At 38.5% G+C, this 24,744-nt stretch overlaps 1 protein-coding gene across 3 annotated transcripts in view; it reads left to right on the top strand.

The window, feature by feature from the left end:
• The first annotated feature begins 635 nt into the window (after positions 1-635).
• Positions 636-24,744, top strand: part of ATG5 (autophagy related 5) — a 110,415-nt gene continuing 86,306 nt past the window's right edge. For 2 of the 3 annotated variants that reach the window (XR_008840034.1, XM_056486617.1), the window contains exons 1-5: positions 654-738; positions 1,420-1,573; positions 6,934-7,061; positions 13,451-13,529; positions 19,236-19,398. Coding sequence is in view for 2 of the 3 variants with exons in the window: in XM_056486617.1 (XP_056342592.1) it covers positions 1,466-1,573; positions 6,934-7,061; positions 13,451-13,529; positions 19,236-19,398 (478 nt within the window). In the remaining variant the exon portion in view is untranslated. Of the gene's footprint in view, positions 739-1,419; positions 1,574-6,933; positions 7,062-13,450; positions 13,530-19,235; positions 19,399-24,744 lie in introns of all 3 variants that reach the window. The other variant, XM_056486616.1, reaches the window with a different exon arrangement.

Below are 24,744 nucleotides of genomic sequence, written 5' to 3'. Positions count from 1 at the left end.
AAGGTTGCCGTGGGATCTCCACACAACCTTCCCCAGGCTGAACAGCCCCACCTTTCTCAGCCTGGCTTTGTAGGGGAGCGACTCCAGACCTCTCACCAAGTTTGTGGCCTCCTCTGAACTTGCTCCATCTATTACGGTGGCTAAGATCTACTACAGAAAAAGTCACAGAATATTCTGAGTTGGAAGGGACCCATCGAGTCCAACTCCTGGCCCTGCACAGACACCCCATAAAGTCACACCATGTGCCTGAAAGCACATACAAACGCTCCTTGAACTCTGTGAGGCTCGGTGCTATGGTAACTTCCATGGGGAACTAAGAAAAACAATAATCGGGTAGGAGAAAACAGGAGATTAAGCGCTCAAAATCCTCAAAGGCGCGGTCCATCGGCTGAGCGACCCCGCCGATGCCTCAGGAGCGGGCCCATGGCCGGGTCCAGTGCAGCTGCAGCCCTGCGACAGCAGCGACTGCGCGCTCGGAGCGGCTCGGGGCCGACGGCAGCACCAGCGGCGGGACCGACCGCCGGCCGCAGCCCTTCCCACCGGGCGGGCCCGGACCCGCCCCACCGCTTCCGGCTTCCGGCTTCCGGCTTCCGGCGCCGGCGGGGGCGGGCGCGCGGGCCGGGCGGAAGCCCCGCGGCGGGCGGCGCGTGCGCGGGGGCGTGGCCGCGGCGGGGGCGCGGCTGCCGCTCAGTTCCTGCCCCGCGCGCGGGCGGGCGGGTGTCGCCGGTCGCGACAGAGGTAACGGCCCGGCCCGGCCCGGCCCGGCCCGCGCGGCCCTCGGCGGGGCTGCCCCGGCGGGCCCGCCCCAGGCCCGGCCGCTGCCCGGGACAGCGCGCCTGGCGCTGCCGCCGCGGCGCAGCCCGGTCCGGCCCCGTGGGGCGGGCGCACCGCTGATTCACCTCGGGCGGCTGCCGGCAGTGAGGGAGGGACGGAGGGAGGTGGATAGACAGACGGACAGACGGACCCCGCGGGGCCTGCCTGGGCCCCGGTCGCCCCCCGGTCTCAGCGCGGCGCTGGGCGATGCTGGGCCCGTCCTGCGGCCTCGGTGAGCCCCGGGCGGTGCCCGCCCCGCCGGGGAGCCCGGCTCGTGTCGGTGCCCGCCCGCCCGTCTGCGGGCACGGGCTCTGCCCCGGCGCCGCGGCCTCTCGAGCTGCGGTAACGGGAAGGGACCTTTCGGCTCTCGGCTGGGGCGTGATACAGTCTTAGGAAATGCTCATTTACGTTTCACTCCTAATCTCTATGTGTTTATAGTTGGGAACTTAATTCGTCCCGTTCTTTGTACCAAGTGATGCAATTAATGCCCCAGTGACAGCCTGCAGGAGTGTAGTTATGAGAGAACCTTTATCAAGATGTATTTTATTTGCAGTTGTGCTGACTTGTTTTATTTTGGGGGGTGGGGGAAATGGATTAAATTTGTAGCTGAAGAAGAAATTTATCTACATGTACTTCACTGTCCATTGGAAGAATGACAGATGACAAAGATGTACTTCGAGATGTGTGGTTTGGGCGAATACCGACCTGTTTCACTCTGTATCAGGATGAGATAACTGAAAGGGAAGCTGAACCCTACTATGTGAGTATAACAAAGGTAGTCACAAATAGTCCAAGGCCGTGTTTGTGTTGGTTTCTTTCATTCTCATCGCATGTACTACTGCATGTTGTGAGAAAAAACCCACTTCTTCTTATTCTTGGTAGCTTCTGAAAGTAAACATATAACCATTCTGTGTGACTTCACCTTTCTTCATAATGAATAGAAAACTTCAGGCTTGTTTCACTAGAGAGAGAAACTTATCAGAAATAATTAAGATCTTTAAAATGTTCTTAGAAAGTGAGTGAGTGACTAGGTAAAGGAGGAGGCTGGATGTGAGTTTGTATGTTCTTGGATAATGAACAGTCGAAGGGAGAGAACTTCTATTAATGCAGAAATAATTTAGTCAAACTTAAAAAATCTTAAACATTGATGTTGATCACCTGTGTAACACAAACTTGTAATGAACACTGGCTCTGTGGATGACTTCTGCTTATTTTCTTTTCTTTAAAGTCCAACAGCCATGAGACATCTAGCTCAGAAATAAGAAAATGACTATAATGGCCAAACACTGTTTGAATAGGATTGCTAGCTGATGATAAAAAACAAGCATGATGGATGTATTTGAGTTGTAACATGGAAGTGCCTTCTGTAATGATCTGTTTATTTATAGTGTTCTCATCAGTTTTCATTCTTTCAGTGCCTAATAGACATCACTTTGAGAAAGAATGTTAGCTGATTCAGTGAAATGCAAATTTGAAATGTAACAAGTATATGGGAGGGAAATACTGAATTTTTTTTTCATGGGATTTGAAATTCTAGAGTCTTATTGTATCCTATTCCACTGGATAGAACTTTTTTTCCTGTGGTCAGTAGAATCTGTGTCATCAGTTTCTCATTGTTTTGAAACCTGATAAATGATTAGTGTTTTTTCTTCAGCAATAATTGTGTTCATCTTTGTCTGTTTTAGTTTCACTGGTAAAAGATAAGCACTTTGCTTCATATTTGTTGAGCTATTGCCAAATACATCTAAGCTACCTAAAAGTCTCAGATTTTAAATTATACATAGGAGTTAAAATATGTTTGCATACTTTGTGTAAGAGCTACTTGACAGGTATGAGTTTAAGTTTAGAGGCTTACAGCCTTGATCTGTTTAACATTGGCATGGAAACCATGAAACCATGTTATCCTTATCGTGTGGCCAGCTTTGTAAGTCAAGGAAATGGTTTTAAGGTTGTAGACTTTCTTTTATTTACTCCATGTAAAGTGTACACAAAAATTCTCAATGCTTAATTCTTTCTTTCTGTAAAATGTGGTTTCTCAAGGATCACAGTTCTAAAATTTTAGCTTCTTCATTTTTCAGTTCATGTTGGAGCTGGTAGTGCAGCTTTGGAGGGACCAAGGATTTATAATAGTATAAGACAGAATAGTAGTCAAGGTTTTAAGTCATGGTGTAGTTCTGATAGTTTCAGAGTGTGCTTGCAGTAATGTTTTTGTTCAGTTCTGGAGTGCATTTGAAGTAAGTCTTTATCCTTTCCACTTCCTGTGCCCAGGTTGGCATCACAGAGCAGTCAGCCCATGGGCTGAATTCATTTTCTTGTGAAGCTGAAGCAGCAGATGGGCTTCAGCTGGTAGTGGACATTTAGTGTATGGGAGCAAACTTGAGCTAAATCAAAGTAAAATAACATCAAAACACCTAAAATGATGGATAAAGTAGAAAAGTATATGTAGTTAACATTTCCAGCCATTGACATCAGCTCTTCAGCTTTACATGTTTCTTCTTACTTGTTAGTATAGGTACAGCCTCTGTGTTCCAGACTGCCTGTCATAAATGGAAAAACTGCATGGGAAGGAAATACTTGCATCAGTAAGCTGAGAGAGGATAAAGGATTCTGCTCTGAGGAACTTGCTTTATGAAGATGAAGGATGACAGACTTGGAGGGTGAGGGGTTAGAAAAACGACCTAGAGTCAGTGGGATGGATTTTGGTTTTTGTGAGTGGTGTGACAGGAGAGCCCTGTCTGTCAGATGGGTTAGTGCAGCACAGGAGTTGAAGCATATGTGTATCACCTTCTGGCACTGCGTAGGGATAGGACAAGTAATTTAAAATTAACTTACCTATCTTTTGGAAAGAGTGGTGACATAAAGACTGGGCAGCTCTGGTAAAACACTGTCCCATGTCTTAATATGGTCATGTAGGGTAAGTTTCTGCAGTTATGCTGGAAATGGATACGTCAATTTTCTTTGGAGTGTTTAATGCAGATGCTTATATTTTGAGTGGCAGCATATTTAGAAAGAGTTTGCTTGAACTACTTTTGTTGCTGATTTATCTGATCTTTCTCTCATTCTAAAATTGTTATGCATTTTATTTTTAAATTATAAACTGTTTGCCTCTTGGTGCAAGCAACAGTTAGAAAGGGATAAAAGAAGTATACATGAAGCAGAGACTCATTGGCTAAGACTTGTCATCTGTATAAAGAACAAAATTGCAGCAGGATACAGTCCCAGAATGATGCTCTGCCCAAGGGACTGGTTTGTAACAGGACCACTCTTTAGCTTGCTGGGTGTCAAAAGTATTACTTTGTTAAGATATCTGTTGGAGAGAGCAACGTGAAGCCATTCCATGTTAGGATGTTTTGGTTCAGCTCCCTCAACACGTTAGTGATCAGACCACTCCAGTTCTTGTCAAATGTGTAATTTTTCTGTTTTGGTGCTTTGCATGTAAAAGTTCTGCATTCTCTGTAACAAAATCTGTGGATATACATGGAGACATACTTTTTGCACAAAGTTATATTGCAAGCATTTACTTAGGCATTAGGAGTTCTTTGTATTTCGTTTAACCTCCTGGTTAATAAGAATCATTCCTGGTTATTGTGATTAAATACTGTAGCAATACATAGTATTCAAAAGGAAGGTGTTGCAGTTTGTGTAATTTTTGGGGATGGCATTTAGAGAGATTGGAGATTTACTTAATTTAGTGAAGAGAACTGATCTTGTTATCTTTCAGTGGGTGGGGAAGAGATATTAAAATGGGTAACAAAGTGAAAATGTGTTTAAAGTGCTTTTAAAGGTCTCACTTAACAGTATACTTGTAAATCTCTAAGATAGTTAAAGCTAGAAAAGTGGTAGAATTGGATCCTTTCATTTCTCCAATGGAAGGGGATAGCTATATCAAGGTAGAAGAACTGGGGGGACCAGACAAAGAGTTCAGTAGGTTTACAAATGCTCAGCATCTCTGAAAAACAGGTAATTCCTGTTAACCTGATCAACTGTTGGGATTTGTACAGTTGTACAGTTTTTGTTGAAGCCTTTTTGGAGTGCTGGCCATGTTCCGTTAAATTCAGTTGAATGTGGTTTGATTATTGTCTGTGTTCTCTAATTCTGCTGAAGTAGGAACTGATGTTCTTTCACAATATATACTGAAGTAGAATATTTTACAGAGGAAGTTATGCAGTTTAAAGGGTTATGTGAAACACTGCTGCAATAAATAATGCTTTAATATATTTATCAATTCCAACATGGCTGTACTCCAATCAACATGCTGAAAATTGGCTTTTCTAAGAGTCCTCGTAAGTGTCATCAGAGTACACCAGCTTTAGTTTAACTGTACATAGCAGAAATAATGTGAAATTATTACCAAAAATATGTGGGCTTGATTGGTATAACCTGGACTGTATTGTTTCAAGAGCAATCAGTAAATATATGTGGAGTTAGGTAAATAAAGAATAAGCTTATGTTGTCATTCAAGTCATTAAAGTACCAAACAATTCTTACTTGAATATGTACATAACTTCATTGAATTTATTGAGTTTGTTTGCCTTTTAAAAATGAAGGCTGTGTTTTGATTACATTGCTCCTATGAAACAAGGTAGAAACAATGTGATGATGGTAATAAAAGCAGCAGTTGGAAAAAGAAAGCCATATGGTACATGAAAAATGGAGTGTTAACTGACATGAAGGCTGTGATAGTGGTGAGACTTGGCCTTATGTAATTTTATAAAATTGTAAAATTTAGCTGTCACAGATGTAGCCTAATGCAGCATTATCAAAAAGAAGTTGTTCTTCCAGCAACTTGATGTACTTTCCATGCTTCTTTATGAATTGAGTATTTAGAGGTTGTAGTATAATGGCCAAAATATTATCTTATTTATATATTAAAGTGTGGTCTAATTATTGGAGAAATTCTGGAAGAATGTTGCAGCAGAGATCAAGTTTTCTGTCAGGCAAAATATATCCTTACATGGTTTGGGATGCCTGTACCACAGACATTCACTTAGGCCTGGTGTTATTCATATACTATAAAGAAAATAAGAAACAACACTGGTTATGAGGAGCACTGGAAAACAAATGTTTCTCTAAACATGCAAAATATAATCTATATATACCTTAGGCTCAGCTATTTTATTAATAATTATGAAGCAGAACTTTACAGGGTGGATACTATTAATTTGAAATGTCTGCTCTAAAGTGAATTGATATTTTACAGGGTGGTTAATCTTTAGTCGTTGAGGCACTGAAAAGCATTGTTTGTTAATGGATTGATTTATCTCTAGTAAATGTGCCACACAATCATCAATCAATTCACTGATTTTACAGAGTGCTTAGCCTCTCCTGGGTATGAGCCTTTTAAAAAAAGATGATAGGGAAGATATAGGGAAAAGATCATAGGGAAGTTGCAAATAAAAATATCACAAAAGTAGTTCTGAATTGGACAGTATACACTTGAGAAAAGAAGATAGCATATGAAAAATCTGTGAGGATGTGTCTTGTTTCAACTAATGAAATATTTACAGTTTTCTTTCTGATTTTAGTTGCTGGGTGAAGGTTAAATAGTGAAAGAATAGTAGTCTTGACTAGTAGGTTGAACTGGCAAACCCAGTGCAAAGAAAATGGAAAATGCCAGCTATTGGAGGTACAAAACACTTGGAAACCAAACCCTTAAGCATCTAGTTTTCATCTTGGTTTTTTCCTTGTGTGGGAATTTCTATTTTGAGATAATAGCTGATACACAGTTGCTCATTCTTTTCAGTCAGAAGTTAGAATCTCTTCTTGTGTTCATATTAAAAAGGTTTAAAATGTCATTATTTAAATACAGAAAAGCAGAAATTTAAGTCTACTGTTCTCCCCCTTTCACCCTGCTGAAAGAATAAAGAATAAAGAACTTAATTTTTTTTACTTTTTTTGGTGTTAATTTGTTGGATACTGCTATTCTGCATCTTCTGAGTAGGTCGATTTATAGCCTTTCATTGACCATTAAAAAGTAAACTGTCTAAAAGACCTCTTACCTTAAAGCAGGGAAGAAGAGTGCTAGCTGAATTTTGGTTATGAAAATGCATACTTGTTACAGATTTTTACTGGTTTAGTGTATTTTATTTGCACTTAAAGCTTCTGTAATTTTTTTTCCAGTTGCTTTTGCCAAGGATAAGCTACTTGACACTGGTAACAGACAAAGTGAAGAAACACTTTCAGAAAGTTATGAGACAAGAGGAAGTTAGTGAAATATGGTTTGAATACGAAGGTACACCACTGAAATGGTGAGTTTATTGAACTTTGTGTTTATGAACCTGGGAATAGTAGAGAGTTGCCAGGTTCAACACAGTGTCAGTAGTTTTCCTAAAGTAATCATTTCCTTGAGTTTCAAAGATGGCAAAAGAGGAGGAGGGTAAGAAATGCATGTTTTTGGGGGAAAACAACAAGGTTTAATGTTGAACATATTTTTTATTCTGCTTGAATTTTTACTGTATGCGTAAGATGGAGATGGTGTGCTGCACTTAGTGGTTTTGTTCTTATTGTTACCATAATTCAGAAGGCTTGTGTTTTTGGCTTTACCATTGCTTGCTGTAGAATTGCCAAATAAATCTTCCTTTAACATATTCTACTTTCCTAAAAGATGTCTAGTAATACAGATAGGAAGTCATACTTCTGGAGACTGAATGCAAATAGCTTATATGCATGATGGTAATAAACCATGAGTAGCCTTCACTGTTCACTGCTGTGAAACGTGCTTGCTCTGTAAAAATCTAATATTGATCTGCAAGCATTTGTTGAATTCAATTTGTTCCAGTTTACTGGACTAATTGCTGTTGATTCTGGTTTTATTTTGTCCTGTAGTCTATTAAAACTATATTCTTTTGAGTTTTTAATTTGTTGTTTTGGTTTGTTTTGTGAGAGGTTAGGGACTTAGACTGATATAGTTTGATTTAATTAATTTTCATAAATACTTTTCATCAGGTTTTCTACTTCTGCAGTTAGAGAGTTTTAAAGAAAATATTTTGAGAGCTGCAGTGTTTGCTAGTTCTGTATAGATAGCATCAGTCCTCCAGAAGGAAGGTATTTAGTATTTTGAATGATGAAGAGATTTTTATCTCTTTTTATTTCCTATATCATCATAGGAAAGAAAACTAGTGATTTTTTTTAATCTTACTGAAACTGGATTGTCTTGTGATTAGCAAGCATCACATTATGGAGTACCTGTAGATTTGTGATGCAGTACAGCTCTTCTTGTCTTCTGTTTCTTGGAGACCAACCTAGTGTAAACCTCGAAAATATGTAAATAGAAACCCATAAAAACTATATCTTTAAACTTTTATTGCAACTGACTGGCAAAAACCGGCTTTAGACATCTAGATAAATCATGTGGAATTTAATAAGAAGTGGCATCTTATGTGCCAATATTGAGTCATGGATACTACCTACATCAACAGCAATATACTGCATTTATCCCCATGCATTCATAATCCCAGGTAAATACTGGAAGAAAACTAGTTTTCATTGAAGTTGTAACAAAGGAAAGAGAGGCTTTATACTTCAACCAAAAAAAGATCCATATTTTCTATAAGTTTTCAAATACTGTGATGTTTTAACTAGAGTTAAAAAAAAAAAAACTGTACAATATAGGTATATAATAAAAATGTAGCTTGTAATTCGTAAATCAAGTAAAGAGTTACTACATTCATTTGAGAAATGAAAAAAATAGTGTAATGATGATCTGCTAATTAAGGCTCTCATCTTTCAGAAAAACTAAGCCTATTCTGCCAGGAACAGCTCCACTGATTTCGATGGAACTGGTTTTCTAAGGAAAGTACTGTTTGTAAACCAGTATTTTAGGAGAATGGTAATCCCAGAAAGAGCCAAAGCTTCTTCTGGGGAAGACCCAAACATGAGAACTGAGAATTAGATTGAGCTGGTAGTTGATAGTAAAAGAATAGTGGGCATTAATGTTCAATCTTTTTAGCTATAACTTGTGCATTCAGACTCAAATAGAACTTGTTAATAATATTGTTTATTCTGATTATTATTATTATTCTTTGCACTGTGAGGTCTTATTGCTTACAGTGTGTGCAGTTTCATACCTAGTTGGGATAAAGTCTGTATCTGTTCAGATGCAGCTCTTTGGTTTTCCAGTGAGATTTTGGAGGAAGTCTGAAAAACAGTTTCAACTTCAGGCATGGGTCAAGTTCTTAAAGGAGAATGGAGCTCTCCAGGCTTGGAGTTACATGGACCAGAGTTCTTTGTCCTGCTGAGGTGTTGGGACTGGGGAAGATGGATTCTTTGCCTGCAGGAGGTGTGTGCTGGGGCAGGGTCTGTCACCAAGGTAGGAAGTTTCAGGAAGAGATTATCAGACTGTGGAGCATTAGAGACTACAGAAGGAAGTGGATCAAACCTCAGACCATCCTGCAGCTCCAGGAGACTAAAGCTACACCGCATGGAAGGAGATGCAGACAAAGACTGTGATTACTGGATTAGAAAACAGTTTCCTTAGATTTGGAGGAGCTGGAAGTTTGACTTCTTGCAACAGGAGGAATGTTCCTTCTACCCTGCATTTCTGTGAATGCAGCATAGGTTCAGTGCTCTGGCTGCAGGTGAAGGACTGAAAATGTCCAGTGATGCATCTGATATGGCTGAGCCTGAACTGTGTAGTGGCACCAGGAGGAAATGAAAAGTTAAGTAAAAATTCTGTATTCTGCTTATTGTCCTTTCTCCAGGACTTTTATCTCTGCCATTTCATGGTCACTGCATCTAAAGCTGCCACTGATTATCACAACTCTTGTCTTAACAAATAAGTAACAGATTCAGCTTTGGGTTATCTCTGGTTCATCCAGTGTCTCTGTCAAGAAATCTTAACTACTTTTGTCCCATTGTGTTGCTTTTCCAGAAGATGTGAGAGATTAACAGGAACCAGGGTCTGTCATGTAGACACTTACTGATTTGTTTAAAGAAGCCTTTTTCTATTTTCTCACCTGGATTGCATGATCTGTTGCCCTTACTAGTCCCTCCTCTGTTCCTGAACCACAAGAACTCAACCAACCTGTTGTCTGTCCTATTAAGTTTCATACATCTAAGCTGCTCCCTGACATGGAAGGCAACCCTCTGTCCTCATCTGCCCTGCCTGCCTTCACTAAGCAGCTTATGGCTGTCCTTCCACAGCAGTATTCCAGTTGTGCAAGCTGTCTCACTGTGCCTCAGGTAGCCCAACACTCACCCAGTAATGTGCATGTGCAACTCTAGTTTTTCCTGCTTGTTTCCCAAGCTATGTGCACTTATCTAGATACTTGTGGTGGACTCTCTTCTACCTTCTTTTGTGACTTTCACCACTTGCTATCCACCCATGTCCATTAATTTCTGTTTATCTGTGGGATGTTATTTACACTTCTGTTGTTTATGGTCTAAAGCTCTCACCAGGCTGGGCAACCTTAAGGCAAAGATACTTTTGTCTGACTTAAGTGGATTCTATCTGTTCCTGGAAGTCCTTTATCCCCAAGAGTATTCTATAAAAGTCTATAAAAGCCAAGTAAGTCCTTGTTTTTGCACCAGCTGCATAACCAGCTCCTGACCTGCAGACACCTCTCTGAACCTGTCTCCTTTAATGGCAGAATTGTGGCCATGTCTCCTTGGCTCTAGAACTTGCAGAGTCACTTTTGATACTCTCAGGGGTTCTGTTGCAGCACTTAAAACTTGTGCCCATGTGGGTAAACAGCAAGGACTAATAAGTCAAGGAGAGGACAACTTTGCCAGCCTGCAACTTTTTAACAAGAAGCAAACCTCTGCAGGTTAACAAGTACAGTTGGCCGTTGGGGCTCTCTCCCCTGTAGGATGGAGTCTCCTAGTGCTATGACTTCTTCCTCTAGCTGTAGATGTGTTGTTCAGACAGCTCTGATGCTTCCTCAGAACTTCCAGTCTCTTGGCTGACACAGAAGCACTGCCCAGTGGTTGCAGAAGGCCTGCCTTGGTCAGAGGTTAAGGAAACTTTCCTGTCTGTCCATCCAGGAGCTGCCCTGGCAGTCACACACTTGGACCAGCTGAGCTGGGACCGAGGCCCCTTTGCAGCAGGCAGCTCCAGGGAGCTGATGGGCGCCTCACTTGAGTCCCTACACACCCCACACCCACAGTCAGACAAGGTTTTCCAGAGCAGGGCCTTAGGCATCTGGATCCTTAAAGATTTTAGTCATGGTGTAACAACAGAATAACAGCTTGAACTGGTGCCCCTGAGTAGGGACCCCAAACCAGGGAACCCTTGGGCTTTTACACCCTCACTGTCTGTGTGTGATAGTGTGGGGTTTTTCCTCTGTGTCCCTGGCTCCTGCTGTGTCCCTGAGTGTCCAGTCACCTGGCAGGGCCACAGGTCCTCATGCCCTTTCCTGTGCAAAGGGTCAGCACCAGTTTTGGCCTTTTGCTTGAGGCTCCCATCACCTAGAGCTCAACCTGCAGCTCCCTCTGCAGCTGCACACTGACCTAATGGCTCTGAATGGATTCCTCAACACCAGAGTTCACACAGCTCTGATCCTCCCCATCCTGTGAGTCCCCAGTGACCACTCCAATGACTGCTGACATTTTCTCTCCCACACTCTCATCTCTGTGAGATTTTGTTGAAGATGCTGTTAATCTCTACATCTTCCCTGATGCTGTGCAGCCCCTTGACTTCCTGCAGCTTCTTAGCTTGCTGACATAGCTCCTCACTAATGTGCACCTCCTCTAGGCAGAGACATTTCCTCTGCTTGCTCCATCCCTCAGGTGAGGTCAAGAGCTCTCCTAGCAGCTGAAACCTGGAGAGCCTTTCTCGGGACCTCTCCCTGAGTGATGCCACTCTGCGCTGGAGTAGTTTCTTCAGCAGATGCTACGGGATGACACCCACAGCTTGTTTCCATTCTGTCTGAGCACAAGGTTTTCAGTGGAGTTTTTGTCCCTTTTGTGTGAGTTGTATTCTGATATTTGTATAGGTGGCTCTCTAGTACCAACTGGATGGATGCTTTACTCTTCCTGTTCATAAATTAGCAGAAGACAAAAGGTCAGACCACCCTTTGATCAGGCATCCATTAACTGTGCAAAGCACAAGGATTTTACTGATCAAAAAAAATTTGATTACATGAACTTCACTTGGTAATTTTAACTGATTATAAAATACGGATGTACGCCAAGACCTCATGCAGTAATTTTTGTATGGGTTTTTTTGTTGTGACTTTCTTTTTCTTAGTTTTCTGTTTTGTTGTATAAATTGAAAGTAACTGCAAGTCATTGTTCACGTTGAAAATTTGTGTTCCTCTAATTACCAAATTTGGTTTTTGTTACTGAACTCACCTGGAAAACCACACTTTCATGGATTCTTGCTGAATCCCTGCTAAGTGTTTAGGACATAATTGGCAGTTACTAGTAAAAAGTCTTCATGGAAAAAACTTGAGCATTAGCAGTGAATAAGGATAAATCTGGATATGCATCCTCTTTATTCTCAGATAAGCTCAGGAATTGTAGTAGTATTTTAGTTTTTATTTTGCTGTTGTGGTGAATTTGTCTTAGCTTTGGGGTGGCTCACCCGTAGAGGGTGCTAAAGCACTGTTGTGTGAGTTTCACTGATCTGGAAAATGGCTTGACACAGGTGCTGTTAAAGCAGCACTCTCGGTTAGTACTCTTGGGACTTTCAGAACTTATGTACGTGCTTGGGTCTGTGACCTGTGATCGGTCACATTTAATTCAGTGAAACTACTGACTTTACAGTTCACCATGTGTTTCTCTCTTTATAAGATGAAAAGCTAGTAAGGCTCTTTGGGTTATGATTTTTGAAAGATATGAGAATGGGTCTTGGTATGCTGAATCTGAAAAAAAAGCCAAAACCAACACTTTATCAAAAATCTTGCCAATATCTATGTGTGAGAAAACTGAACAGAGAGGTTTTTTTTTACAGTGTCTGTGGAAGTTTTGTGTGTGTGATACATGTTCCATATACTGCTGGGGGCTGTATATGAATTTAAAGGAGAGAAAGCTATGAGACAGAGGTGAATATTTGTCAGAAGCAAGTTTTTTTTGTGTAACTCCTTTAATCTAGACTACCACTGAAATGCAAAACTCAAATGAATTTTTTTCTCCCCTTTCATTCTTTTTGATTTGATAGTAAAGATAGAGAGTTGATCTTGATCTATCATCTTTCAGCCCTTTTACAGATATGTAATTTTTTCATTCTTCTACTTATTCTCTGCCTTGATATATCAGGCATGTGGGAGAAGGACAGCATGTCAGGGGTCAGTGTGGTATAAACCCAAGACACTCAAGCATCTGAAAGCATGTGTGCTTTTCTGTCAGACCATCTATTCCTCTTCTGATGGTTTTTAAATAAATGTACTGTTTTGGAAAGTTCAGCAAAGCAGCTGTAGGCCACGTAAAGCTGTTGCAAAAGTAGCAGTGTTTTGTGGGCGCAGCTTGGAGACCACAGGTTTAGATATTGAACATGTACATTCCAGACTTGGTTCTGCCTCTCAAAGTCTAAACTTGCCTGTATAACTTAGAAAAGTAAGCAATAAAGAATGCTGATTGTGGGAGTCAAACAGCTATTTTGTCTGTGTGTATGTGTGTGTGTAAATGCAGGTATGTTAACTGTGGTATGTAGAATTAAATGCATGGCTTCCATATTAAATTAATACCTTGTCATTTTTAGGCATTACCCAATTGGTTTACTCTTTGATCTCCATGCATCAAATACAGCCCTTCCTTGGAGCATCACAGTGCATTTCAAGGTAAATTGATATAGACACTTTTTTTAAGAACAAGTGAGCACCAGATTTGGAACCTAGGAAAAGGTTTCATAACTATTTTATAAAACATGTGAATGGTGTGATTTGAAAGGGAGAATATCCATTTTAGGAAGCATTTAAGGGCTTCTGAAATCTGCAGCTATTTTCTATGAGATTGTGTGTGCTTTTACTGGACTTTCCGTAGAAAATTTTTATATTATAATCTCAAAATCCAAAATTGTTTTTCAAGCTATGAAGCTTATGATAGCAGAACTTCCTATAATATTTAAATGGCTTGAGTTAACTAAAGATTGGGAAGATTGAGAAGTGCTTGTTCTTTTAGGCATATGTAAGCATAGATATGAGATGCTGTAGAAATCTTTGGAGTCAAGGAATGCAGCTGTGCTTAATGTTGATCCCTTTTAGAGAACTGAGTGAAATGAATTTGGTCTTATGACAGCTTAGTCACAGGAGAGACATTATTTTGATTATGCTTTGTAAACCCATTAGGTATGACTTAATAGCACTACTGATCTTTGCTCAGAGTGGAACTTGAACAAGGTTTAGCTTTGGTGCAGGATTCTTGCATACTCTGAAATGCGTTGAGACAATAATTCCAGGTATGTTTTAAAGTCAAAAGCACAACTACAAGTTCATGGTATTTAACTTAAAAATGTTAATTCTCCATTATAAAAGAAACAATGCAACAGGAAAATTGATCTGAGGGACAATGCTGCATTAATAGGCTTGGCTTTAGTGCATGAGAGATTGGAATGCAATGAAAAACATATTGGGAAGCGTTTGCGTTGAACGTTTTCATTGAAATGATTCTCAAAGGTGTGTTAGAAAAGCTTTTTCCAACAGTAATTGATTCTTTTTGGAAGTGTACACTGAAACCATACATTCTTATGTATTTCTACATGTTGAAACTTCCAAAATGACTGGCGTAATGGATCTGAAGTTGGGAATGCTTTTGAAACCACTGTAATTGCTGCACTTGTCTGATAAATGTCAGAAATCTGGGATGAGGAAATTTCCAGAATGTCCTGAAGAAAATGTAGGGCATCTAGTTTCATAAACTGTGGTTTAATTGTTATGTTCTGAGAGCTCTGGGATATTAACAGTGGCGATGTGGGGATGTTGCCATCTCAAAGTAGAGGCATTTTGAAAATTAAGTTGCAGCACCACAGTGCTTTTTAATCAGCAACATAAATTTTACTTTAATGTCCTTATGTTGCTGCTTGCCAAAAGTTCAGCTACTTTTAGTTTTTCTCAAAGGTGTACATTAAAGATCAGCAGAAATAATTAACTGCTAAGGCAGTTTTATTTTAAAAGTTGATGTAATTTAGTAATATAATACTGCAGAGTTAGCACCTGCATAATCTCTCTTCCCATTTTGATGTAATCTGAAAGTTTATTTAAATAAAACCCCTCTGAATCCATAAGTCAAAACATAACTGAAAGGTATCAAAGTATGTCAAAATATTGAAGAGGTTTTCATGTATTACAGTTCCTTACAGCTGAATAGTTTAGATGTGGGATTTTTAACTAGAGTATTCTTTTCATTTCTGTGTAGTTATTCTTCAAAGACTCGTAATTTTTATTTGGAGATTTGATAGGTTTAACTTTTGTTTAGTGGCTGTCTCCTTTCTTCTACCAATGCATGCAGTCAACAACAGATATCTCACACATCTGTAAAAAAATGTTTTTCAGCTTCTTTTTAAAAGTCACATTCACTCTATCGGGTTTCTTTGTTTGAAGTTAAAAACATGAAAAGTGTTTATTTCTGTTCAGCAGAAGTTTTCAAGTTGATAGATGTCCTCCTGTGTTATGTACATAGACCAAATCATAAACATGCATTGATTTTTGCATTGAAGAAACAGTTTGTTAATTTGTACTTCTGGTATGCAGTAAAATTGCATGCATTGTATCGTGTAAAGTTGAAAAAAAGTTGCATTAAATAGTTGTAGAAGGATGAGGCTGAACAGCATACTGGGGTCTGAGAATCATGAGAGGCTGTAGACTGGGAAGTTGCTTTTGTTATCCAGGTGTGGCTTTATGGGAAGCAGGGAAATTCTGTCCCTTCCTGGTAAAATCAACTCACTTTACTTTCTGGCCTGTTTAACGCTATTCATGTTCTCAAAGTGGTAACCACCTCTCCAGATTTTGGGCAGTAGGTAAGAAATGGTGAACTGCTGTGGAAATAGGAGCACTGTTGGAGGAGAGGAAATCTTGAGTGCCAGGGGAAATGCTGGGGTTCTGCTGAACCCATTGTCTGCTGGTGCCTGCCTCTCCACCCATGACCTGATGTAAAGGAGAGACAGCATCTGTCCTTGTTTGACAGTCATTATATTTTTTAGGTGAAGATTGGGTTGGGTGGAATGGAAAGGAAGTACTTTTCTTTGTAGCATATGGATAAGTTGTGGAATTGGTAGGAGATACTGTGGAAACTAGAAGTATAAATGTTTTGGTTTTTTTTTTAAATCAGTCTACTTAAAGAAAAGACCACTCATGGTAACTAAAAACAAATACACAGATGCACCCCCTGCCACTGGATACATTCCTTATGGTTTTTAATGCCTTGTTTTCTGTAAATGTAGTCTAATGCAAGTAGACTGCCACAGGGTAAACAGATGTTTTGTGAACTAGAACTGAGAGATAAATATGGGTGGAATGGAGTTATGAAACCAGACTGTTGAAATTGCCTGTGATGTTTTTGGTACAGTTTTATGTGAGAGGTCGTTTAGTGCTCTTGTCTGTACAGATGATACCTATTTCTCTGTGACCAGTTCATACTGCAAGGGTCTACTGGCATGTGAAAATAAAAAACAGAACTCCTTGAGCTTTCTGACAAAATCAGGGTCAGTCCTTAGTAACTGTTTTATCAAAGATGCAGGACATGGAAGGAGTAAGGCACCACCAGTAAGAGTATTTGCATTAAAGCTACTTACTTATGTCATCTGTTAATACTTTTTGCATATCTCTTAGTGTATAGCCAGGATTGGCTACCAGTTTGTTTTCGATTTTCCCTTTCTTCAGGGAACTGAATAATGTTGTTTATGATTGATCAGTATTTCTTCAGGTAGAAAGAAGGCAAGTAGATTTTTTTTTTTAAGACAAGCACACATTATTTACATTTAAGTATAAAATGATTTTGTGCCCTGATTGATAAATGATGATGATAAATGGTGATTGATGCTATGTTTTCTGTTGGTAGCTCATGTAGGTGAATCTGTTTCATATGCCTCTTGCAGATGTGCAGTGTTTTTTTTCCTAGTTGTCACTTTCATGTTTAGGTTTTTCAGCTTCTACTCACAGTACTTTATAGAAATATGCCAATGTTTTCCTACTAAAGAAGAGAGTACACAGCACTGAGATTCAGGAGTGTTTTCCGATCTTTCACGGTGTTACTCCTTAGAAGCTGGGAAAATTAATCAAGCCACATCTAGTTCTACTGTGTCTAGATTGTTTACACTAGCTTAACTAGCTTTGACCAATTTTAAATAGATCTGCAGACTACACTGTGTATTATTTCTGGAACTCATCCCCAGGGAGTGACATTAGCTGCAATATGAAATTCATTGGAAGAAAGTTAGGAGGAAGATGTCTACCTATAGAAAGAGAAGAATGTCCAAAAAAAGACGCTTCAGTTCAATATTTAGACATAGGCGTAGCGAAACAGTTGTTGTAACAAAACTGTTGTTTTCTTAAACTTAGCTAAAACATCAGTTTTTAACTATGAAAGTCAATTTCCAGGTTCTTACATTACTTGGCATTTGGTATATGCCACTGTTATCTTCCTTTGTTTTGAGGGATGCCAGTGTCTCACTTTGAATTATTCCATGTAAGGAATTTTTTTGATCTTTAAGTATGCTATTTCTGTCTATTTTTCTTCTGGATTGGTTACGAGACTTTACATTTTTATTTGAGCAAGTAAATTGAACTTCTGAAAGTATTTTACAGGCCTATGCAGATGTCAATTGGCAAGTAACAATCCCAGTAATGTTTTCCTAGTAATCTTGGGCCCAGTTATGCTGAGACACTCAGCTTTGTAGGGTAGAACAGGAGCAAGGTCTGCCCCAGAAGAACTTTCCTTATTGTTCTGTCCTCTTTAATGTCTTTGTACTTGGTCATTCTCATATAAAAAACTAAGTTTACCTCTGCCCTTATATTTCTAGCCAGCTTAACGTATACCAGTCCTAACAAGAACACTCCCTTTTGCAAATTCAACACCAAATCATGTAAACTTTAGTGGAAAAGATATTAGCACTCTTTTCTTTATGCCCCTGTTTTTGGAAAATACTCATCCTTTTGATCCACAGTTTCCAGAGTTTGAGTTCTCACTGTCATAAGGAGGAAACACTATATGAAATTCCATTATTTAATTTCCAACTCTTCTCAATAACCTAATGAGGAGGGAACTATCACTGTTATCCTCAGAATTTCTTTCAGGTAAGGCAGTCCCCAGCTCCCTTTTTGATATTTTGGGTTTCTGTTTTTTGAAGCAGTCTTCACTATTTTTCTTGGGGTTATATGGGGGAGTGAAGATAGGAGCAATCTAAGGCTGGAAAAAATAAAACCAAAAAACCCTACTTCAAATGTTAACTATATTGTAAAAACCTTTAAAAAATATCCCATTATATGTTCTTGTATTTGCAAAATGGATTTGACAGTCCCTCACAAAAGCTTCTTAAAGTGCTGGTTTGTAGTGGGTTAAGAGGAAATGGCCTCTGTAATAGCATGAGAATAAAAAAATGAGGTAAAAAAATGTGGCAAGCCATTGTTAGGAAGGGGAGAACTGATGATGCTGCCACTCTGGTTTGGCTCTGAGGTTTGCTCCATTCAGCATGGTCATAAGCAACTGTGAAAATAGAATTAATAAGGAGGGAATAAAGGTGAATTTTAAAACTGAAAACTAAGGGCACTGGATTTAGGGTAGTGAATGCTTGTATTACTATTAAATGGCAAGTGATAGTTAAGTGCTGATAAAAGAAAACATGGAGGAAGGAGAACCGCAACCTCTAAAATGTTGGACTTCTGATCAGTTAATTTTCAAAGAAATCTTTTCTGTACCTGAATAAGATAGATATACTACTATAGCTCCTTAACAAATTCATTAGGAGAGCTCATTGTCATTCACTGAAGGGTTAAGAGTTACCTGAAGAGTGGTAGTTTTTCATCTGCAGTGCTGAATGTGTGCCAGTGCAACCAAATAAAAGGGATATAAAATCAAGTCACACAGGCTAGCAGTAGTCATGTGGATTAGTTGAAGCTGGAACTGACAAAGATTTCCAGTATCTCTAAGGAAAAATGTTTCTAAGTGGCAGATATGCTGTAGTTTGTATATGTGGGTGATTCTGCATGGTTTTCAAGGAGCTGCATAGTTGCATGGCTGATAAAATATCATAGAGAGCCAATATAAATTAGGTGTTTGTCACTTGCTTTTCATAATTTTGAATATCTGCTTGAAAACTTGTTAAAATTCTGGTTTTACAGAAAGTTGTTGAGCTTTTATTTTTCCTGAAACATTTTCACTGCAACCTGTTTCTTGTCAGCAGAGTGAGAGAATGGTTGTTACATTTTTTCGTAAGTAGAAGCAGTGTGCTTCTTTTGCATAAATATATGCCTATTTAAAATTATCATTTATTCTTCATTATACGAGGTATGTGATGCATTTTTTTTTTCTTGATCTGCCATTTCTCTTTATAGAATTTTCCAGAAAAGGATCTTCTACACTGCCATTCTAAGGATGTGATTGAAGCTCATTTTATGGCATGTATAAAAGAAGCAGATGCTTTAAAGCACAAAAGTCAAGTCATCAATGAAATGCAAAAAAAGGATCATAAGCAGTTGTGGATGGGATTACAGAATGGTAAATACAACACATCAAGTATTAATTATATTCAGGTCAAACAAGCTAATAAATAATTTCTTAAAATTTCAGTTATTGCATGAGATATAAAATGTCATTGTTCTGCAGATTTTTTGTCTAGTGTCATGGAAAGCATTGATGGTTTGGGTTTTTAAATTGAAGTCATTTTGGTGATAATTGAAATGTGCCTTGGGTTATTCAAGGAATTAGATTGGGTCATGACTCTCTTTTAAAAAACCAAACTAACAACGAATCAAAATAGATAAATATTGTCTAGTGTACTTTTGTACAAATTATGGCCTTTATTTGGAAGACACCTGGGGTGTAAGTACTCAGTATTAGCTATCTAATGGACTGTACATAGAAGATTGTCTTCTCTAGTTAATGCTTATGGGTTGTCACTGATAAACAATACAGGTAAACTGTAAAAAAAAATTGTCCAGCAGATTTAATAATTTTTCTTTTTGCCCACTTTTTCAAATTGCTTTATGGCTTTCACAAGGACTTCTGCTTAAATAAGTATTGACTTGAAAAAGTCAGCAAAATTATTCAGAACAAGATCTTTAATTAGTGCTCTTACTTTGCACAGATGGTATGAATCAATGTTACAGTGCAAAATAAAACTTTTGTTTGTAATGTCTTCAGTATTAAGGTTCATATAGTCCTGTAAGTTGAAAAGCTTTTGTAAGTATCTCAGAAACTGCTCTCTGGAATGGGTGATCATGCCATTTTCATTGCATTTTTCTCATCTCCTGAAGCTGTCATTTATATTATCTCTAGTAAATTTATTTTATGAAAGCATTTTACTGTAATCATGAAGATGTTTATTCTGTCATGAGAGAAAAAATACTGAACACTTAACATCTTCCCATGTATGTTTAGGAAAAATTAAATGAAAACCAAGAACCTTAGAATGCAAGAAGATTTGAACCATGATTTTGATTTAGACAAGAAGGTTCCAAGTTAGTTTTGGTTTAATGTGTGTGTTTGGTGTGTGGCATTTTTTTTTTTTTGTATTGTTGTTTAGTGGTACTGCCTTCCATTTTAATGGTACTCCAGTGATATTTTGAAGATGAATGGTTATTAGAAACTCTGCTTTCTATTTTTTATTTAATTGGAGGTGAGTTAGAAATTGAGGCATTATCTTAATCTGCCATGTGAGTGGTAAGATCTTGAGGAAGGCTGTGCATACCTGCAAAATGAAACAGTACAAGTTAAAGTTCTTTCAACAAGAAGTTACAGAATCTCGATACTCTCAATATTTAAGATAACAGGACAGATAAACAGCATGTTTTTTTCATGCTCATCCTAGGCTTTATCTTTCAGTTTATTATTTGTCTAAGAATATCTTCAGTTGTAGGGAAAGCAGAATTTTTCTGTTTTGCTCTATAATGTTAAAAACAGAGGTTGCCTAGCAAAGTTGATTTCAAGGTTTCACTGTACATAATGAGAAACTGCACCTGTGGAATCTGACACCTGAATGAGAAGTTTAAGCAATCTTTTGAATACTTTCAAATGCTAATTTTAATTTCTCAACTCTTCATAAAAGAGAAACAAGAAAAGCTTGTGAAACCAAGAAAACTCTTTTTAAGCATGTTGTATCTTTCAATATGTTTTTATAGGCTTTCGTTTGAGACGTAATAATTTTAAACCACTTTGTGAAACAGAATGAATGACCACAAAAAAGAAAAGAAAGTAGCATTTGTGATAACTACTTTGTAAGTGAAGATACATCTGTTTTTTCTGTGCAACTTCAAACAATTTTCTTCAGTTCTTAATTATACGATGTGTTATTTTTTTAATGAGTGATAGCATTACTTAGAAGACATATCCTGAATTTACATTTTTGAGAAGAAGCCTATCCAGTTTTGTTTGGAGAAATATAACTATCAAGTAATCTGTAATTTGGTATAAATGTTTCTGCTGAGAAGCAGCTACTTGAGCAGGTAGCATGTGAAACTTGCCAGTTGCTTGTAGATGGCTTTTAAGAGAAGAGCTGTAATAGTGAATTTGTGGGAAAATCTTGTGCTGGTAACAGCTGGTGGTTATTCATATCAACCTTTACATCCCTCCTCCCACCATTTCTGGTTTTATGTTAATCTGATACCAAATCAGGAAAGAAAACATATTCTTCTATTTTGTGCTGTGGTTTTTCTTGTTCTTCACAGTCAGTTTTTGATTCATAAACCAGATATTTCTGAAGTAGAACTCTTCTTTGAGACAGGTAAATTTTTGACCAGTCATGGATGTCTGTCTGTGGTAGGGAAGTGATAAAAGCAGACTATGTGGTTATACTGACCTTTGTTCCTTTGTATGAATTGTTAAAATTTTTTGGTCAGAATTAATGGAAAATGTTGCTACCATTTTTGCTTTAATAGTGTTATGGCCATTTTTATCATGGATGAAAAGGATTTTCAAGTGGGTGACTTTTCTTCTTGCCTTTTGTGTGGAAAAATAAAGGCTTTCAGCTTTGAGACTCCAAGACTCTATGGGCCTACTGATGACTCAAGATCAAACAAATGAAATCCCAACTGTTTCCAGGGAGAGAGCTGTATTTTTTGCTTGGTTCAAAGAATTAATATCTATAACTTCAGTATATAATGGTTCTGATAAATGAGGGGATTTAGATTCAACACATCTGCATTTTATCAGTTGTGGACTAACAGAAGCAACTGTACCCTGAAATTTTCACAGGCATCATTTATAACCAGTGAAGACTAGACTTGGTATTTCTGATGCATGAGTGGGAGAAATAAACAGTAAAAGCTCGTAACTATTTTAAAGTTTCTTTTATATATTATAAAATACAATGAAGTCATTATTTTACTAACAATATTATGGAAAAAGAATGCAATGCTCATTCATGCTGTAGGGCTTACCAAAAGTTAAGTGGCCATATTGAATTGTTCTTATTAGAGGAGAAAAATCCTGCAAGCATTCAGAATATACAATATTTTATCTTTTAATGCATCTGATCTTTCTTGCCATACTGACAGAATCAGGCCTGCGTTGTCTAACATTTAGTTAGACATTTATCTGAACTATTCTTGGGTTTTTGAGAGGCAGAAGTTGTGTTTATTCTCAGTTATAACATTTCTGTTTAAAAATGTTCAAATTGTAAAAAAGGAGATGTCTTACAGCTTTTCTTGTGCTGTGTACACTTGACCCACTCAGGTTTGATGGGAACATTTCCCCTCTTCACAGAGAACTAGTGGAAGCAATGCTGTCCTTTACCTCATGGTGAGCATGCTTTAGTAGCTCAACAAAATCTTTGTGTTCTCAACTCATCATTTGAAATTTGCTTAGAAAAATCTTCTGTAGTTTCTCAGGAGAATGAAAAAAGCTGCTAGTTTTTAAATCACAAAGCTACCTTGTTTACTTCTTCCCCATATTGCTACTAAAATGGGAAGTTCTTTCCATGTTCAATCTTTGGAGATTTGGTTAACTGTGAAGAAAGATTAAATAATTAATTTGAACTTTGAAAACGAGTGTATTGATTAAAAGTGATTTTAAAAACCCAATTGTTACCTTCCTGGGCTTCCTTAGTTAAAAATTTCCCAAAATTCATCAAGTTACCTTATAATTAGCATCAGTACCTGCTTATTCTGGAGTTAAGCTGGCATGGCGCACACCAAACATCGGTGTTGCTGATACCATGGAACTGAGGGAATGGGATTTAGACCAGTTCATTCACCCTGCACAAAGTCAGCCCAGTGCTGGTTTGGTGTTGAGCAGGGTCTGGCTTTGAGCAGGCTAGACCTGCAGTGAATCAGCTGCATCAGAGCAGGCCTTCCTGGGGGTGTTTTTGGGTTTTTTTCCATAGCAGTGGGTTTTGTTTGGGGTTTGGTTAGTTGTGGTGGTTTTTCTGGTAATGGATTGTGACCTAGACCTCACTGTTAGTTCTGCAGTATTTTACCCTTTCTGCACAAATGACTAAGCCAATGCTCCACTCATATGGATGCAGTATTGTGAGACTAAACTGCCATCTGCCTGAAACTGCTTTTGGCTCTGTTACTCCTCTGCTGGCCTGGTGTCTACTTGAATAGCTGCCCTTTGCTGTGGCACAAAGGTGGGGAATTGATGGCAGCCTGCATTCCCCCATCGGCATTCTCTTCTCTGCTCTCAAACCTGAGGGTGGAGCAGGTCTGCTTTGAGACCAGTGAGAACCAGTGGGTTTCAAAGGAGGGCAAGAACTATATGAAGGCAGAGAAGGAAGGAGAGCAAAAGGTATCACAGTCCTACTGAAGTCTGCCATGAGAGGAGGTTGCTTAGAGATGAGGTAGAGATGTGTTTCTAGCATTTTCACCCTCTTGTGTTACGTGGCCATGTGCCTAATAAAAACATTACACTCTGAAGGAGCAAACTTAGAGGTCTCTTTTTGCTGCCTTCTGCTTTTCTTCCTCCCCTCGCTCTCAAAATAAGTCATTTCCTGAAAAATGTGTATGGTCTAACTAAAATTTAGAGTAAACTGTCTCTAAAAAATGGACTTCGCTTTTAAATTTAACTTTCTTTAGTTGAGGGTTTCTTGTTTTGCAATTTGAGGTCCTTCTAAGTTACTTTCTGCTTGTAAACTCCTGACTTTATTAATATGCATTAATCTAAATGTTTCTTAACTTCTAAGAAAAGCTTTATTTTAGAAAAAGCATACTACAGGGAAGGCAAAGTGAGTTAGAAAGTTACGTGGTGTTATGCTGCTCTGTTTTCATGTATATATAGAGAGCATAATTAGACATGAAGAAATCAAAATTCCAAGGCTCTCCTAGACATGGATCAGAGATCTGGAGAATGGATAAAATTCTCCAGGAGTCCTTTTCCCTTTGAATTCCCTTTGAATTACAGACTCAGCAAAGTCTGTAACAAGCTCTGCTGCTTAATTCCTATACAACCTGTGGGCTATGTATTTCAGAAGTAGATTATACTTGTTTGTCATCAGAGCTTTCTTTTTAGTTTAAGTGACAGTACTTCTGAGATCACCTGCTTTTTTACTATAGAGAAAGCTTGCATTTTGTAGGATGTAAGCATTTTCTTATTTGAATAAAACAAAGAAAGTAATCATCCATCTTGATGACTTTCTTTGCCTAAACCTTTTCCAGATAAAACTGGTAAACTAGAAACGAAGGGAGGTGATGTTAAGGAAACAGTGTACTTAAAGTGAAACTTCTGATTTATGAGTATGTTTAGTAAGTGAAAAGAGTGTTGGTAAGGTATGGCTTCCATGTATATGCTGTAAGAAAACAGGCGGAAAATGCCTTTTTGATCTGATAAAATAATCTGAAGAATGACATGCTACTTTCTTGTAGACTTTCTTGAAGACTTTTGACAGTCTTCAAAATGTCCTCTTATGTT

This window comes from Oenanthe melanoleuca, chromosome 3 (genome assembly GCF_029582105.1).
Source record: "Oenanthe melanoleuca isolate GR-GAL-2019-014 chromosome 3, OMel1.0, whole genome shotgun sequence".
In the NCBI taxonomy this organism is placed as follows: domain Eukaryota; kingdom Metazoa; phylum Chordata; class Aves; order Passeriformes; family Muscicapidae; genus Oenanthe; species Oenanthe melanoleuca.
This window is presented reverse-complemented; position numbering and strand designations above follow the sequence as displayed.